The 18,373-nt window shown below is 40.3% G+C and overlaps 1 protein-coding gene across 6 annotated transcripts in view; it reads right to left on the bottom strand.

The window, feature by feature from the left end:
- SYNE2 (spectrin repeat containing nuclear envelope protein 2) overlaps positions 1-18,373 on the bottom strand; it is a 326,121-nt gene that overhangs the window by 80,655 nt on the left and 227,093 nt on the right. For 4 of the 6 annotated variants that reach the window (XM_041759982.1, XM_041759984.1, XM_041759986.1 and 1 more), the window contains 9 exons: positions 14,634-14,720; positions 10,356-10,586; positions 6,351-6,533; positions 5,219-5,347; positions 4,372-4,493; positions 4,080-4,221; positions 2,555-2,686; positions 845-997; positions 512-721 (listed from right to left, as the gene is read on the bottom strand). In XM_041759982.1, coding sequence (XP_041615916.1) covers positions 512-721; positions 845-997; positions 2,555-2,686; positions 4,080-4,221; positions 4,372-4,493; positions 5,219-5,347; positions 6,351-6,533; positions 10,356-10,586; positions 14,634-14,720 — 1,389 coding nt within the window. Of the gene's footprint in view, positions 1-511; positions 722-844; positions 998-2,554; positions 2,687-4,079; positions 4,222-4,371; positions 4,494-5,218; positions 5,348-6,350; positions 6,534-10,355; positions 10,587-10,747; positions 11,234-14,633; positions 14,721-18,373 lie in introns of those variants that run through there. The other 2 variants (XM_041759988.1, XM_041759987.1) reach the window with 2 other exon arrangements.

Genomic DNA, 18,373 nt, shown 5'->3' on the forward strand with positions numbered 1-18,373 from the left:
TTACCTAGAAATCCTCCCCTATAACCCTCACCAATGGCTAAATATAACACAGGAAAGAGGGATCCCTGGGTGGCGCAGCGGTTTAGCGCCTGCCTTTGGCCCAGGGCGCAATCCTGGAGACCCAGGATCGGATCCCACGTCGGGCTCCCAGTGCATGGAGCCTGCTTCTCCCTCTGCCTGTATCTCTGCCTCTCTCTCTCTCTCTCTGTCTCTCTCTATATCTCTCTGTGTGACTACCATAAATAAATAAAAAAATTAAAAAAAAAAAACACAGGAAAGAAACAGAGTGTTAGCTCAACCTAATTAATTCACACGGCCACTTTGGGAAGGCCCTCGCTTTCAAAGGGTCTCCAACCATGTGCGGCAGGATTAACCTAAAAAACCCTCACAAAAAGAATGTCTCAAGCCTTTCCTCAGCAATCCTTATTCACAAATGCCACCAAGAACAATGGAATTAATGGAAATTAACCTAAATCAGAGCCCAAGAAGGCCAAGCACTGAGCCCCCATACCTGATAACTGCGGTTATAGTCGAGGCCAGCTTTCAGGGACTTGCTTCTAGAGGCAGCTGTGACCTGGGTATGCTCCAGGTAGACTTGGAGGTTATTAAAACACTCAAGAAACAGGTTGGTGTTCCTCTCAGGCCAAGTCATGGCTTTCACAAGATCATCCTTCTTGTCACCCATAGCTAAGTAAAGTTTTTTTAACTCAAGAGCCAGTGTCTGCAAAGAGGAGAGAAAGAAAGACACAATGAATGGACTCTGGCCTTCAGAGGCTTCAGCTCGGGCTTAAATGGTGGGCTGCTGAGCAATGGCCACCACATGGACTTGCTGGAAACTCCCCACCTCATAGTGTGCCTGCTGAGCACAGACATCCTCTCTGGAGAGCCCAGGTGTCTGCAGCATCTCCTCCACACTGCTAAGGCACTGACTGAGGGTCAGGAATAGCTCAAATAATTTTGTATTCAAATTTATGTATGTGTCTTCTGTCATGTTTTCCTGAGTCAAGAGAAAAAAAGAAAAAAAAAATTAGGATTCCTTGCCTTCCCAAGCCTCAATTTTCCCTGGTTTCTGTTATAGTTTACAATTTATGGTTCACTTCTTTATAACTGGTTGTTTAGAACACTTCATGAACCAAGTAGAAGAATAAATAGATACAATTAAGATGTTAACTCTGAGAAAAAGAAGTTTAAGAAACTCAATGTTAGGCAGTGAGTTGACTATATTGAAATGGAATTAAAAGGTAAACCACTAGATGAAGGACTTCCTTATGGAGCCATCCAGGTGGAAGTGTGGTCCCAAGTAAAGCATATTGTCCCCTTCACCCTGCTCCCTGCCTCCCACAGTTTAATGTAGGAGAAAGTGGGTTAATGAAATCAAGCAAAGCCTGGAGAAGGAAAAGAAGTCAAGGTATTTGAAGGGGTTGATTGGAAAGAGGTTTAATATCTTAAAGATAGGAATAGTAGGCACAGCATGGTGATTATAGATAATAATACTGTACTGTACATTGGAAAGTTGTTAAGAGAGTAGATCTTAAAAGTTCTCATCACAAGAAAAAAATTTTATAACTCTATGTGGTGATGGAGTTTGGGCTTATTACAGCAATCATTTCACAGTACATGCAAATATCCAATCATTATGGTATACACTTGAAACTAATACCATGTTATATATCAGTTATAGCTCAATAAAAAAAGATAGGGATAGGCTGTGGAGCAGGGGATAGTTAGAAGTGTCATTTATGAGCTGATTGTGAGAAAGAAGGCCCCCTTAAATGTAGAACTCCAAGTGGGGGGGGCACCTAGGTTCGTAGAAATGTGCCCTGGTTAGTTTGGAAGCCACAGATCTCCTTATGTTTTAGCATAAGCTGTTGAAACCACATCTTTTTCTTTACCTCAAATTCTTGACCAGCTATAAGTAATTTAGAAGCATGCCAAAGCTGTAATTAGCCAAATTTGGGCTCTGATTCCTATTGTCTTCTCTGGTAGACTCCTAACATTACCCAGCATACCATCTTGGCATTAAATCTACTCAAGGTTGGAAATCTTGTCAATACTCCCCTCCTTCCTCACCCTTCCAATCACAGGGGACCACTGCAGATAATACTAATCAACAATGATCCTTGTTGGGGTGCCTGGGTGGCACAGTTGGTGAAGCATACACTTGATTTCAGCTTAGGTCATGATCTCCTGGGATCGAGGTCTATGTTGGGCTCCATGCTCAGCATGAAGTCTACTTGTCCCTTTACCTTTGCTCCCCTTCCCCTACCCCTACTCTCTCTAATTAATAAATCTTTAAAAAACAAAAAAATAATGATCTTTGTCCCTGCCAACTCTAGATGTGGGTTCAGAAGCCTTTGCACATGGTGCTCTAGGCAGCCACTACCAAACTCACCAGAGTTGGCAAATGAGATAAATTCTATTTGCAATTCTAAGACCTATTCCATTATGTATTCTACTATTTATTCAGTAAAGACAATTATGACTAATACACAATGTCACATTTCCTTCTTTTTTGATACTGCAGTGAAGAAAATTTGTAACGTGTTATTGCTACCTGAGTCTGCAGATTATTTGCTTCTTGACGCAGGTCTTCAAGTTGTGTGGTATATGTTTTCAATTCTTCAGTTGTTGGGTATCTAAAGTTATACATGCTCACATTGGGTAGAACACTCATATTTGTCGCAACCTATATGAAAAAAGGGAAGCCTTATTATAATTTGAGATCCTGGTAATGTTAATGTAAAATAGCAAAAATGCCTTCATGTGTTAATGTGTTACCTTCTTGGTGTTTTTGCTATCGTGTCACTTGTCAGTAAACATAGTTAAATTTTAAATATTGTGGACAGTTTTGAAGGGTCATGAAAAGTTTTATTTAGACTCCCTTTAATATCAAAATGAGGGAAAATAAGCCATAACTTGAGAAATAGAGTAAAATCATTAATCTTTCAATTTAGTAGCAATACCATTTATGTTATGAGGCTAGCTATTTTGCTTCTCATTTATTGGTAGGCCCCTGGTATATAACCAAATCTTAGAATAGACAGTCACCTCCAGGGACAGATTTGCATCTTAATTTGATACTGGAAAGCTAAATAGGTAGTAAAAATTCACTGTGACTTCAGATGAGAGAAAGATTCAGAGTTAATCCCTTTTTCAAATTGTAAAACTAGTAAATACAAAGCAACCAGGTGAGGTGGTATCTGACTCTGCTTGGAGAAAAGAACTCCTGATGGTATTCTACTGTTGGAAAGAGAACAATATACATGCTACAGTGTGTATGACAAGGAGAAACCAAGACCAAAGCCCTATCAATGAGTTTAATTCAACATTAATAGATCAAATAAGGTCCTTGGCAGAGTAAAGCTGAAAAGTTTCCACCAGACTGGAGAACTGGGAAAAAGGTGCCCAGGCAGGTTGAATACAAAGCTGAAGGCAGAAGCTTGACTGTTGTGAGCAATAGTGCTATTCTGCTCATGGGCTCCTTGTTGAGAGAGAAATCCTGCAGTTGCTGGGACAGTATGAATAAAACCTATAATGGCAGTAATAGAGTGTGTTGGTGGAATACAGGTACCATTGGAACAGGGGCTGGCACACCACAGATTCCAAATAATCTTTTGATAAATGAATGAATGAACACTAATATTGCATTGTATCATTTTTAAACTGTTTTTGTAAACATTTATTACTCATTCCTAATTTATTCATTCAACATATCAAAACTGAGACTTGATAGTGTTTCAGGTACTGTGCCAGGCAATCAAATGTGAACCAGGGAGACATGGTCTTTCTTCCCATATCGCCTAACGGGGAACACACACAAGTAAACAGGCTCCCAGTATTTTAAGAGCTGTGATTAGGGAAGCCCACGGTGCCACAGAAGCACAAAGGCATGGCACTTACTGCAGATTTCCAGGAGGGCAAAAAAGCGTCAAATGAAAAACCCACTTGGCATCTTCGCTTCCTGAAAATAAACTGCTACATAATACAGAACATATATATGTCTTTAATGAATGTTTGTGGCATTTTCAAAGATAAACATGTTTATGTATTATTTACATTGTGTGCAGGCACACACTGACCTGAGGCTGCACCTGCTTGGGTGGTGGTAGCCCGATTTTTGATGAGAGTTCATGATGTAAATATTGCCACTTATCCCCACTTTCATCCTGAGTTGACAAGCCTGAGCCTGGAGCACAGTTTTCAAGGCTGGATGCCCTCATGCTGTTAAGGGAAAAGAAAAAGTGCACAGAATAATCCACATACAAAAATTTTATCACATTCAGACAATGTTTTACGAGTGATTTAAAAAGAAATGCTCTAAATTCTCCCAACCAATAACTGCTGAATGTCCAACTCTAAAAATGTTTTTACCTTTCAGTTGATTTCTGAGTTACATTTTCATCAGGTTGGCAATATGGTGGCCACATTTTCTTGGCATTAAAGTCTATGAATTTGATGAAATCTTTCTGTTCCATTGGTTTTAACTCCAGAACCTATAATTGAGTGAGATTCAAATGGTCCAGTCAAAGTTTTCAACTAGTAGCCAACGGTTGCTTCTGTTAATTTTGAACCACTTTCTAAATTATTATTTACTATTTCCCTTTCCTGCTTGCTTGTTTCTATTAACTTTTATTTCTCAAAAATCTACTTAAAACATTCACACAATGACCAAGTATATATACAATATATATCACACATATGGAAAATCCCCCAAAATTTGCCAACACATTTTGAAACAATAGGGAAAGAGGTGTTAAAGAGGTAAGTTCACCTGAAGGTATCTGCTTAGTTTGAAATAAATTGCAAGTTAATAAAGTAGCAGTTAGATCATCCTCACCTGCAGAAGAAGAAAGCAAAGCAGCTCCTACAGCAAATGCTCAACACTCAGGGAGCACCTGTCCATCACACTGTCCATCCAGTCCCATGAAAAAATACCCTAATGGCAGTTCGGTACTTGGTTCAAAGGAATATTGCATGTAGAAAGCTTTTTTTTTTTTTAAGATTTTATTCATTTATTCATGAGAGACACACAGAGAGAGGTAGAGACACAGGCAGAGGGAGAAGCAGGCTCCCCGCCCCCGGGGAGCCCAATGCGGGACTTGATCCCAGGACTCTGGGATCACACCCTGAGCCAAAGGCAGACACTCAACCACTGAGCCACCCAGGTGCCCCAGAAAGCTTTATAGTTATCCTTATATCTGTTAAAGGCTGCAATTACCTGTTGCTGCTGGAAATCTTTTTGTTTGCCAAACTGTGGCCTTTCAATTACAATCGATTCAAATTCAGAAAGGTTATCTGCTTGGAGATCATTTGGATGCTCTAAAGGTTTCTTTAGAGTAGTAGAATGCTGCAAAAAAATTTGTAATGGCAGACTCTTAAAAAAATGACCTACTTTAGTTCCATTCTAATAATGAGATTACATAATGGAAAAGTTTTATATAAAGTAAGTGATTGTATTATTTTCTGTAATTATATACTATGATTTCACATACTTATTTCAAAACAACTGAAAAAACCATTACATTTGGTGATGTGGTCATCTTATTTCCTCAATGTAATTTATCCATTGAATTACTAAAAGCCAGGAAATGCATTGCTTTTCTGTTTTAAGAACAAAGTAAAAAAACAAAAAAGCAAAACAAAAAAAAAAAAACCCCAAACAAATCAAAAAGAGACACAGTTTTATGCTTATGAATTTAGATTTCCCTTATGCCCAAAACATTTTAAAAAGAGAGAACATATGAGAATGAATAGGGGAACCGCAGAGCCTATGTATCTGCTGCCAATCTTATTTCTGTGAACGTAAGTCCTCTGTGGAGGAACCACCATCTCCCAAGTATAGATGCAAATCTCATACAATAAGACCCTACTCATAGATGCGTATTTGTATTTATAAACACAGAACATTTTTAAAAGTCACAAGAACACTTTAACTGTATGGTACTTTGATCAGTATATATATTTGTAAATGTATAACAAAAAGGACCCTGGAAATAGGTTTTATATTTCTGATGTGAAATTGTAATCTTCTCTAAGAACTTCATTTTCCAGGCAATTGGAATAAACGTATCTTTCAGACCTTATTACAAGCAAGAACAATCAATCCAATCAAACTAATCCAAGCCAAACCTACACTGTCACCAACAATAGCCTAGGTAAGAAAAACTGTAAGACAAAACGGAATCAGTAACAAGAGTCAGTACAACCATCCGTCACAGCTTTAAGAGGCTTCATTCTTTCTTACTTAGTGTAATTCCTCTATAGCTGCTTTACCACCTCCGCCAGAATTCCTTCCTGGTGGCTCTACTGTATCGTCTACCCATACGCATCAATACGTGGCCATGTTTTACCTGGTCTTCACTGTATTTCTCCTGAAGCATGATCTGGACTTTTTCCAAATTGCACTTCACAGTCTTTAGTTTCAAGGAAAGAGCTTCAGCCTCCTGCTGAGTGGCCCCACTGTCTCCTGGCCCTAGATCTTTGCAGCTCTCTAGCAGAGAGGCAACCTTGTGCTCGATGTCTGTTAGCATGGCCTAGGAAACAAAATCATTTAATTACTCATGGTTTTGGTCTTGAACAAATGTTTTACTCTAAAATGAGTTAGATTCACTCTATCTGTGTGTGTGTAACAAGTCTCAGAAACACAGATTGGAAGAGACTTTGGGGGAAAAAAAACAATTCCCACATAATTCCTGAGCTTCTGGACAGGGGTACAATGAAAGCAACCCCACCTTGCAGATGCCACTCTCCAAATAATCTAAAATTCTATATTTTGGAATTCTATATATTTAGTACTCTAGAAAAGTACTAGTACTTTAGAAAATACAGCTGGATGTATCCAGCATAGCATAGTGGTTAAGAACCCAGACACTGGGGCATCTGGTTGGTTCAGCTGGAAGAGCACGTGACTCTTGATCTTAGGGTAGTGAGTTTGAGCCCCATGTTGGGTGTAGAGATTACTTAAATAAATAAATAAACAAACAAACCTAAAGCAAAAAACAAACTAACAAAAAAACCCACAGACACAGGAAGTAGACTATCTGAATTCAGATCTCCTTAGCAGCCAGGTAAACTCAAACACCTTACTTTGTACAAATGTGTCTTCAGTCATCTGTAAAATGGGACAATAACAGAACTTACCTCCTAGGGTTACTCCAAGGAGTTAAGAGTTAAAAGTCCATGCACTTCGGCCAGTGCTTGACACATAGTCTATGGTGACTATTATTCCACCCCCTTCTCCGACCACCTTCCTAACCTTTTCCTGCTGGAATCCAAGGGTTGAGTCTTAATAGGAAAAGAACTTCACAGAACTCCTTGAAAGTTCCTCCCCTTGATCTGTTCCTTCCCTTTTTCAGGTCAAATAAACTTCCAAGATATCAGAAAATGACAGAAGAAATAATTTGGAACCTAAAACACTTAGTCATTGATACAATTGGCCAACTTACACACGGATCTAAAAATAAATCAGCTAGATGAAGTCAGTTTCCCTGTAAGTCACCGTCATCATATTCCTCCCCAACAGATCAAGGCTGCCCTCTCTTGCGCTCTGGAATCCAAATGCTCCCATCTGCTGGGCTGGGCACACAACGCAGCAGCGGCATTCAGATTCCCATTCCAGTACTGGGAGCATTTGTGCTGAAACTTGTGTGACTGAGAACAAGTTACACTCTTTGAGAGAAACCTTAGGAAAAACTATCCCTAAAATAACATTTTCAGGGGTGCCTGGCTGGCTTAGTCGGTAGAGCATGAGACTCTTGATCTTGAGGTTGTGAGTTTGAGCCCCATAGTGAGTGTAGGGATTGCTTAAAGATAAAAAAAAAATCTCAAAAAACAAAAACAGATTTTCAAATAATATCTTCTTATAACTCCTCTATCTAAGCAAACTACCTGTAACCTCCATAGATTCTTCTAAACTTAAACAATATGTAATCATAGATTTTACAGTGGCTACAGAGTATACTATAACATTGTGCACTTTTTTTCCATTTAGCTATTTTATGTTTAATTTTTCAAGTGTCCACAGATGCATGCTTCCCGATTCCCACTTTACTAGCTATAAGTTGATGTTCCATGATTCTGTAACTTCCTTATTGGTAAGCCTGTAAGCTGGTTTCAGTTCTTCACCTATGTAATTAACTCTGCCACAAACATTCTTCCCTTTCTGGGTTATTCTCAGAGGATACAGTTAAAGTAATGGTGTTATTAGGTCAAATACAACGGATATTTTATATGTTGTCAGCTGACCTCCCAAAACACTGAGGCAATCAGGCAGGATAGTGGATCAAGAGTTTTCCAGGATGATATAATTCTTGCCAGAGTCACATGGGAACAACACAACAGCTGTTTCGATTCATATGTTTTTAATAATGAAGGCTGAACATTTCTTCTCTGATAATAAATTACCATATAAATTTTCTTCTTGACTGATCTGTTTGCTCCTGTCCTTCGGATATTTTCCCAGGGGAATATCCATATTTTTTTACAGACTAATGGCAGGCTTCTTATGTGTTTCAATATGAAGTTGGATGTACCATGGTGTGATATAAGTGAGCCAAAGATGGCCCTGGTCTCCATGTTGCTTATTTTCTCATGGCAGGCCAGGACTACTAGCTCAAATCCTACTGGCACCAAACTGAAAGTGAGACCCCACATCTGGTCCCTATGGTTAAGATACAACTCCAACCCTAGCCTCTGTTGCCCTTTGGAGCTCTCTGACATCATCTAGACACACAAGCTCCTCTGGATTCCCTGCTCCCCTGGGAGTTCCTTTGCCTTCCTCCCCTTCCAGGATGTGGCCCCACCTCCACTTCTTGCCACAGCCTCTGGAAGGGCTCTCATAGAGAGGGACTTCCCAAGGCCTTGAGATCCTGCCAAAAAGTTGCCCAAATAAAGCTTGCTGTGTGCTACTGCCACCTTGTGGTTGTGTCTTTCCCTTGCCAGCCCCCAAATCAACTTCCCTGGCACTGGCAGAACACGGTTTCTGGTGGTGATCAAGGAATCAGCATGAGGTCTGCCCAATCAGCAAGGCAATCAATTGGCCTAATCTATCCTGGAGGGCTTTAAGTGGCTGAGACTCAACATCTCAAACACCTCAGGTTCAATTTAGTACAACTCTGTGATACAGCATGCTACATCTTTTCCAGACTCCCTGTGCCTCATCAGCCAGGTCAAGTGGTAGTGCCAGTATTTAAGTGAACCCACCCCATCAAAAGCTAACTTTTGGGGTCAGAGGTGGGAAGCTGCCCAGGGAAGGTCAGGTACCTACCTGGGTACCCCATGAGGCAGGTGCTGGATATTATAAGACTGTGGGCCTGCGTGGAGAAAGTGGATGACTAAGGATGGGCCACCCCCAACCCCATAATGAGCTATAGTGGGAGGAGTTCCCTGTGGCCAGGCCAGTGATATGGTGTCCTCTGAGGGGATGTCATTCCTGCTGTCGCTACAGCAGAAAAATGAGCCAATCAGGCAGAGACATCAGGCCAAGGTTGGTCTAAGCACCCTTGGGGAAGGCACTTAAATTATGCTGCTATGATATCATCATTCTAGCTTCTCCCTGGAGGGATACAGAGATCCCCAACCTTTGGACTGAGCTAGCAAATGTCACTCAAAGTGACTAAAGGCAAGGAAGTATATATTCCTGCCCCCCCCCCCCCAGTACCCCTCACCCCTCAAGCAAGGGTAGGACCATTCACAGTAAAATGGCAGCAAAGCGGGACGCCTGGGTGGCTCAGTGGTTGAGCAACTGCCTTTGGCTCAGGTCATGATCCCAGAGTCCCAGGATCGAGTCCCACATCAGGCTCCTCGTGGGGAAACTGCCCCTCTCTCTGTGTCTCTCATGAATAAATAAATAAAATCTTTTATTTAAAAAATGGCAGCAAAGCCCTTTTGTGCTAGGAAAATCAGGATATTCAGTTTCATTTCGATTAATAAAAATTCAAAGAATTTATCATGAATACAAATTACAGCACTTTTTATATACTTGATACACCAGATACTGGTTCTTGTACCTTATCTCATTTAACCCTGACAAAGTCCTATGAGATAACCGAGATAACCGAGATAACCGACCACAGGAGGAAAATGAGGTGGAAAGCTAACGCCCTCAAGTTCACAGTTAACATGAAAGAGCTAGATCAGGACTCTAGATTCTGGGCTCTTACCACCAGTCTCTCCAAATACTCTGCTTACATAAATCTCCTCCAAGAATTACCCTGAGAACAAAAACTAGAGGCCAAGATAAATACAAGGGTCAGAGTAACAGAAGGAAACATACTGTTGCTTTAAGAGAAATTCACCCAGTCTTGGAAGGTGATTGGTGAAAAGGCTAACCATGAACTCCAACACGTCGGCCTTACCTGGCACCCTACCAGCTGCTGTTCTACCAACTGCTGCATGTCTGCGTTTAATGTTTCTGGCTCGAATGCCACGTTGGCCTGGCGCAGCCACAGCTCCAGCTCGGCCACCTTGGTCTTGCAGGCATGGAGGATTTCTGCAGGCTTGGACCTAGCTTTCTCCACCGTGGTCTCAAAAGCTCTTTGCTCGTTGGAAAAGCCCAGAGCAGCAGCCTTGACAGTAGGTGTGGCACCCTAAAATAAACCCAAAGATAATCCAGTAGTGAAAAGCCATGGAATCCCAAGTTTTCAGATAGGAGCTTGCAAAAACCTGTGAATTTCCAGCATTTCCTCAGTTAAAAGAAAACAAATCAATAGGGGCAGAAGAAGTAATAAAGAAAAAAAAAAAACTGCACCTCCACACTCATAGCAACAATCATGTGACCTGGTGCTCCAGGTTTCCAAGCAGCCGATCTGCATGTACACAGGTAGTGTTCCCAGGCACGGAGAAGACAAATGGGCTCGCAGTTCATTAAACAGCAGGTGGGCCCCAGGAGACAGGTGAGTGTGAGTGAGAGGGTGCGCATGTGGGTGTGTGTCTCAAACTTCTCAGCGAATTGGCCAGTGTTTGAATTTGTGTGACACATGATTAAGCAATGCTTACGTTGCTGTGAGCTCTGATCACACAGAAAAAAAGGCACTTTACGCACCAGCTGGGATACAAGGAAATAGGCCACACACTTTACAAGTAGATTATAAGATATTTTGACTTTTTTTTTTCTTTCCTAACATACATGCTATTACTCAACTAAATTTCTCCGTCTTAACAGTAGTGTGAGGGGGCGCCTGGGCAGCTCAGTCTGTTAAACCCCTGCCTTAAACTCAGGTCATGATCTCAGGGCCCTGGGATTGAGCTCTCTGCTCAGCAGGGAGTCTGCTTCTCTCACTCCCTCTCCCTTTGTGCTCTCCCTTTCTCTCTCTCATATAAATAAATAAAATCTAAAAAAAAAAAAAAAAAGTAGTGTGAGTCAAGTAATGATCTTCAGTGGGATGATCTGGAAATTCTTTTCCTACTATTCAGAGAGGATCCCTGAAACTGTTTTTCACTATTCAGATACTCAAATATTATTAAGGACTAGATGCTTATACTATAGTATAAAGAAAGCATGATGAAAGATGTGTTCTTATTGAAACACCTGGGTTGCTTATTGATCCAAAAGAAAAATTTCTTCCAGATACCACATCAAGTATTCTATTAGATTACACTTTAGATATTTTCAATTTGGAAGTAAAAGATGATTTGATATACAGACATATTTGCTTCCCACATCCTTTTCCAGAATATTGAAAGATTATATTGACCCTTCTAGAGAAATTCCCCCAGGAATAAGGATATGTGTTTTGCTCTACAAAATTATTGATCTCAATAAATATTTTATTGATTGTGATTATGATGAAATACGATGTTTTCTATATAAGACTTTGTTAGCTAGATGTTAGCATCTAATAAGCACAATTTTGGCCAGGTGACAAAATCGCTCACAAAGGTACAGCCTAACTCAACTCAAATGCACAAAAATTCCCAATTCTACAGAATTTTGTTTAAGCATAGAACTTTCAGTACAACAAAAGTAAACAAAGTAGGCAAGTGATAACAACAACATGCAGGGTGTGAAAATACTCCTTTTTCACACACATGGTGAGTATTAGGAAAGCTGGCTTAGCAGATGTGCCTCTGAATTGCACTTGTTCCCCTTGGCCATCTATTAACTTCACATATGTTTGCTCTTTACTGACAAAACACCATTTCTAAAAAAAAAAAAACAAAAAAAAAAAAAACAAAAAAAAAAACCACCATTTCTCCCTAGTTGAGGAAGTCTTCTCATGCCTTGTGTTTTTCTGCACAGTTGGCGCTATCCTTGGGAGTCACCGGTTTCAATTTTCTTTTTTAATTCTGATTTTTTTTAAAAAAAGCAACAGTTGTGTGATTTTACTGCCAGACACCAATTGCTAGTCATCTGATTAATGATTTTCTAGTTTTTAGATATTGCTACATCTTAGCGGCAAAGATTTGGGGAGTTTCTTTTTTGTCACCTGAGATAACAATTGATATTAATTAGTCTATGATAACAGGTTTACCATGGACTTTGTTTATTTGAAAACATTATTTGAGCACCTATCATACACCACACACATTTTTTAATGGCGATATTGAATTTCTATCCTTTTTCACTAACTCACTGAATTAATAGAAGACAAGGAAGCCGGATAACTAATCTGGGCTTTATTTGCTAGTTATTTGAAACTGAAAAGAATCCAAAGGTGAACGAAAGAAAAAAAGAATATTTGCAACCATAGAAACCGCAATTGCTAAAGGTGGCCTGGGAAACCTGCCAGTAACCAGTTCACCCACCTCTTTTTATAGTCAAAGAAACCCAACTTCATTTAACGCTTAAGCAACTCACCTACCTTCCATTTCACCACTTTGCTTCTGGGAAGCTTGGGCCCAGATGTAAGTTACTTGCCTGAGGTCACACAACTCTGCAATCTTTTAATTCAGAGTCTACAGTTTTTTCCACAATCACACCCCTGCTAAACATCTTCTCTAACTTATAGCCCCAAATTCTAAAAGCAGAAATGATTTAAGTGGATGTTTTAGGATTGCGCATTTTGGGTGGCTAAAAAGTATTACCACCAGTATTTCTTGTTAAAGAGCATTATATTATCTTCACTGAATAACTAACTATATGTTAGTAATACCCAACCCTTTACTGGGCTCTAGGGCCAGGCCACCATGCTAAGTGACACATGGACCCTCTCATTATTTCCCATCACAAGCCCTTATTATTCCCAGTGTGCAGATGAGGAAACTGAGGTATAGTTAGGTTATTCAAATCTCCTAGGTCACCCAATGAGTAACAAGAACCAAGATTCAATCCCTGATTTCATTATGCCTTGGGGTCTTTAAGAATGTGAATGTTGCCAATGCTCTAGTATCCAAGTTCAGCTCTCACTTCAGTCAATGTCACACTGCTTGGTTTCTTTTTTTCTTTTCTTTTCTTTTTTTTTTAAATTCATTTATGATAGTCAGAGAGAGAGAGAGAGAGAGAGAGAGAGAGAGAGAGAGGCAGAGACACAGGCAGAGGGAGAAGCAGGCTCCATGCACCGGGAGCCCGACGTGGGATTCAATCCCGGGTCTCCAGGATCACACCCTGGGCCAAAGGCAGGCGCCAAACCGCTGTGCCACCCAGGGATCCCACACTGCTTGGTTTCTGCGTCAACATGCCACCAATCTAAGTAACAGGATTCAGTTAAAATGCAAGCAAATTTTCTGGCAGTGGCCGTATTTCATGCCAAAATACCAACCCTTTAAATTTGCTCCCTAACATTTTACAGTCAATTCTACAAACATCTTCAAGTCTCCCCTACCTGCAGCACCACCACACACACTTGTTATAAAATGCAGGATCACCTGGCTAAAGGGCAGCGCTCCCTACACCTGCCCAGATATGAGCCGTGCTGCTGGGGTGGTGCCGGGGAGGCGAGTGATTTTTTTTTTTTTTAAGATTTTATTTATTTATTCATGATAGACAGAGAGAGAGAGAGAGAGAGAGGCAGAGACACAGGCAGAGGGAGAAGCAGGCTCTATGCAGGGAGCCTGTTGCGGGATTTGATCCCGGGTCTCCGGGATCATGCCCTGGGCCAAAGGCAGGCACTAAACCACTGAGCAACCCAGGGATCCCGAGGTGAGTGATTTTGTGAGGCCAAACCTACCTTGCTTTCACATCTCTCAGCACTAAATGTTCAAATCAGGAAGGCAGATTAAAATATTCTAGGTTTGCTCCTTACTCTTCCACTTACCAGCTGTAATTTCATTCTTTAAATTTGGATTTCCTCATTTGTAAACTCATGGTAGGCATTCATCTACCTTATTTAATCTGAGGATTAAACAGCAAATACCCATGCCTCTTACGTGATAGGCAGTTAATCAATATTAGCTCCCCTCCACTGTCAGGACCCTCCTAAGTTATATCTATAGAAGAAAGAAGTAGTTGGTGGAAAGGCTAGTTCACCATAATAAACAATGAGCAAGTGATAAATCCTTCATTGCTGTGCGGTGCTTCCTTTCTCTGTCAACATCTAATGGCAAATCTTCCAGTTCTCCAGCTTAACAGCACATATGAATATGTTAAAGTTCACAAAGAACTCCTGGCTTGATATGCAAAATATTGCAGAAAGCTTTCATCTCTGAGTGTTCGTCTCTGTACCCAAGCAGTTTGCTTATTTACCGACAGGACTTACCTCCTCTGTTTGGTTGGGACTCAGTGAATCTGGTGCAAGAATTTGTGCCATAGGATTATCACATGTGCTTATTTTCTCAACTGCTTCCTGTAAAGAAAAGAACCAGAGGTCCAGAAAACTTCCTGCTCTTGCTGCCATGTAAGCTACTCTTCCTGGACCAGCTCATTTTACACATCACCTGGTTGCAGAAATGTCCAAGAAAATTCAGGTGCATTTAGAGAAAAGTTTGTTCATTAGGAAAAAAAAAATCAGCTTCCTCAGGTTTGTCTTAATTTGAAAGACTTAAAATTTCTAAAGCTCTCTAGTTAATGAGGAACATATAAGGAAATCTATAGAATTCTGTATTTAAGTAGATTAATAAGAGAACCAAAAAAAAATTAAATGAAATTATATGATAAAGGCCACCTTTCAAATAATAGGGGAAAAGATTAATTTATTAAATTTGGGAACTACTCAGGTATTTCATGAAAAAATATAACTAAATCCTTGTCTTACTCCTAATAATGGATTCTAATTGTATCTAATATTTATTTATTATTATTATTTGTTTGTTTGTTTATTTATTATTTATTTATTTATTTATTTTAGAGAGACAGTGAGAGCAGGGTGGGGTGGTGCTGAGGGATAGAAGAAGAGAGAGAATGTTAAGCAGGCTCCACACCCAGCGTGGAGTACAACACAGGACTCGATCTCATGACCCTGAGATCATGACCTAAACTGAAATCAAGAGTCAGATGCTCAACTGACTGAGCCGCCCGGATGCCCCATATCTAATATTTCAATGTAAAAGTTATGCCATAAAAATTCTTTAAAAAAAAAACAGTGAATCTTTTTCTAATCTAGGAGTGGATAAGGACTTTTTTATTTTTTAAGTAAATTTATTTTTTATTGGTGTTCAATTTATCAACAAACAGAATAACACCCAGTGCTCATCCCATCAAGTGCCCCCCTCAGTGCCCATCACCCATTCACCACAACCCCCGCCCTCAGGGAAAATTAACAAGGCAGGAAACCACAAATGTTGGAGAGGATGCGGAGAAAAGGGAACCCTCTTACACTGTTGGTGGGAGTGTGAACTGGTGCAGCCACTCTGGAAAACTGTGTAGAGGTTCCTCAAAGAGTTAAAAATAGACCTGCCCTACGACCCAGCAATTGCACTGTTCGGGATTTACCCCAAAGATACAGATGCAATGAAACGCCGGGACACCTGCACCCCAATGTTTATAGCAGCAATGTCCACAATAGCCAAACTGTGGAAGGAGCCTCGGTGTCCATCGGGAGAAGGACTTTTAAAGCATGATAAAGGAGAAAGAATGTTAGTATTAGCAACATAAAAAATGATAATTTTTATCTTAAAAAGCATCATAATCTAAGTTAAAAATGAAATAACAGACCGGGATAATAGCTTACAATGTATTACTGTTCTTAATATATATCCTTATAAGTCAGTAAAGAAAATATCAGACCCTATGTAGAGAAAAATGTCAAATGGCATGAACAAGCATTTCATAAAAGAATACAAAAGTAGGAGCACCTGGGTAGCAGAGTTAGATGTCTGACTCTTGGTTTCGGCTCAGGTCATGATCTCAGGTTCATGAGATCGAGCTCAACAGGGAATCTGCTTCAGACTCTCTCTCCCTCTGCCCATCCCCCCCAGGCACACATTCTTTCTCTCTCTCAAATAAATAAATGAATCTTACAAAATAAGAATACAACGGCCAATAAACAAAGAGATATTCAACATTCTTAGAACATAAATGTAATTTAAACTACTGGATAAGTTTGGCTAAAATTGAAAATATCCCATGTCAGTTGGGGTCAAGAAAGAGGCATTTCCATGCATTCCTGATAGGAATCAAATTGGTACAGTCTTTCTAGAGGGCAGTTTGATAATGTTGTCACACTTTATTTTTTTATTTTTTTTTTATTTTTATTTATTTATGATAGTCACACACACACACAGAGAGGCAGAGACAGAGGCAGAGGGAGAAGCAGGCTCCATGCACCAGGAGCCTGACGTGGGATTCGATCCTGGGTCTCCAGGATCACGCCCTGGGCCAAAGGCAGGCGCTAAACCGCTGCACCACCCAGGGATCCCTGTTGTCACACTTTAAATGGATGTATACTTTGATCCAGCACTCCCACTTCATAGGTTAACCAACATTAAAAAATGAGAAAATTATATACACACAAGTAATTAACACCATGTAGTAAGAAAAGTATACTCAACTAATTTTGATTGTTTTACTTAAAAGTTGCATGATCTTGGACAAGTTAACTGGGATTCTTTGAGCCACTGAAGTGGGAATATAATCTACCTCACTCATGTATATGATTACTAAATAAGATGACATATATAAGCATCTAGTAGTTCCTAACAAAATATTGGTTGCTTTTCAGTTTACACTGAAAATAAGAGCTACTATTAGAAAGGTATGAACCAAGAACTATAAGTAAAGCTTAGACTAAATTGGAAGGGGAGGTCCTGAAGGATCAGAGAGTCTAGAAAGGCTAAGAAGAATGCATTTTACTCAGCAAATAATCAGAATCCATTAAAGATTTTAGCTCAGCAGTAATGGTTTCAGGAAAAGTCATCAGTTACTATTGTATAAGATGTATTAGGAAAAATAACTGGAGGCTATAAACCCACTTAGAAGGCTACTCTAAAAGTCCAGGGCAGAAGTAACAACTGCCTGGAATGGGATGATGGCAAAATCATGGGAGGAGAAGAAGGGTATAAAGACTGAATGGACATCACTTGATGGAATGTGGAAGGTAAGAGAAGTGAGTGAGGTACCTAAAGAAGTTTGTCTAAGACAATGAGAAAACAGAGGTGCCATAAACAGACACTGAGAAATTAGGAAGAACCAGGTTTTTAAAAAAGATTTTATTTATTTATTTAATTTGGACACACACACAGAGAGAGAGAGAGAGAGAGAGAGAGAGAGAGAAGCAGGCTCCATGCAGGGAGCCTGACGTGGGACATGATCCCAGGACTCCAGGATCACGCCCTGGGTTGAAGGTGGCACTAAACTGCTGAGCCACTGGGCTGCCCAGGAAGAACCAGTTTTGAAGGAAGTTGGTCAGATGAGCTGGAGATCAAGAAAACACATCCAGGAAGAGAAATCTGTCAGCAAAGAAATGTAAAACAGATTCAAAGAAAGAGTCAAGACTAAAGGCTTGATGTGGGGATCACGGGCATAGAGATACTACCAAACCCATGGGAGAAGACAAAACTGCCCTGAGGGAAATGAAAGAAACACTGGGCAGATGTCTACCAGCAGGTGGATGGGGTGGGAGAAGGTGACAAAGAGGGGCTGCAGGTAGGTGACAAGAAAACACAGAATTAAGAAAGTCAAAGGATCCCTGTATTTCAGGAAGAGATGTTGACAGTGTCTACTGCTGGAGAAATCAAAAAGGATTAGGACTAATAAAAAGGCACTAAACTGATGTTCCGGAAGTCAATGGCAGTTTAGCCAGGGGCAAAAATTTGTTTACGGAAGGGGCCAAAGGTGAGAAGCCCCAAGTGAAGACTTTTAGTCATGAACAAGAGGAAGCCCAGTAATTGACCTGGGAAGCAGGATGGAGAAAGTCAAGGCATTCAAGTACCATGCTGAGCCCAGTACAGGACCTGTACCATGTTAAAGTTCTTGCCATTCGCCAAACCATGTTCGTTTGTGCATAAAAATGTGGCAAGTCCTAAGCGGTTCAGAATGCTACCAGGATGAAGGGAAAGTGGA

The sequence above is a fragment of the Vulpes lagopus genome, chromosome 6, assembly GCF_018345385.1.
Source record: "Vulpes lagopus strain Blue_001 chromosome 6, ASM1834538v1, whole genome shotgun sequence".
In the NCBI taxonomy this organism is placed as follows: Eukaryota; Metazoa; Chordata; class Mammalia; order Carnivora; family Canidae; genus Vulpes; species Vulpes lagopus.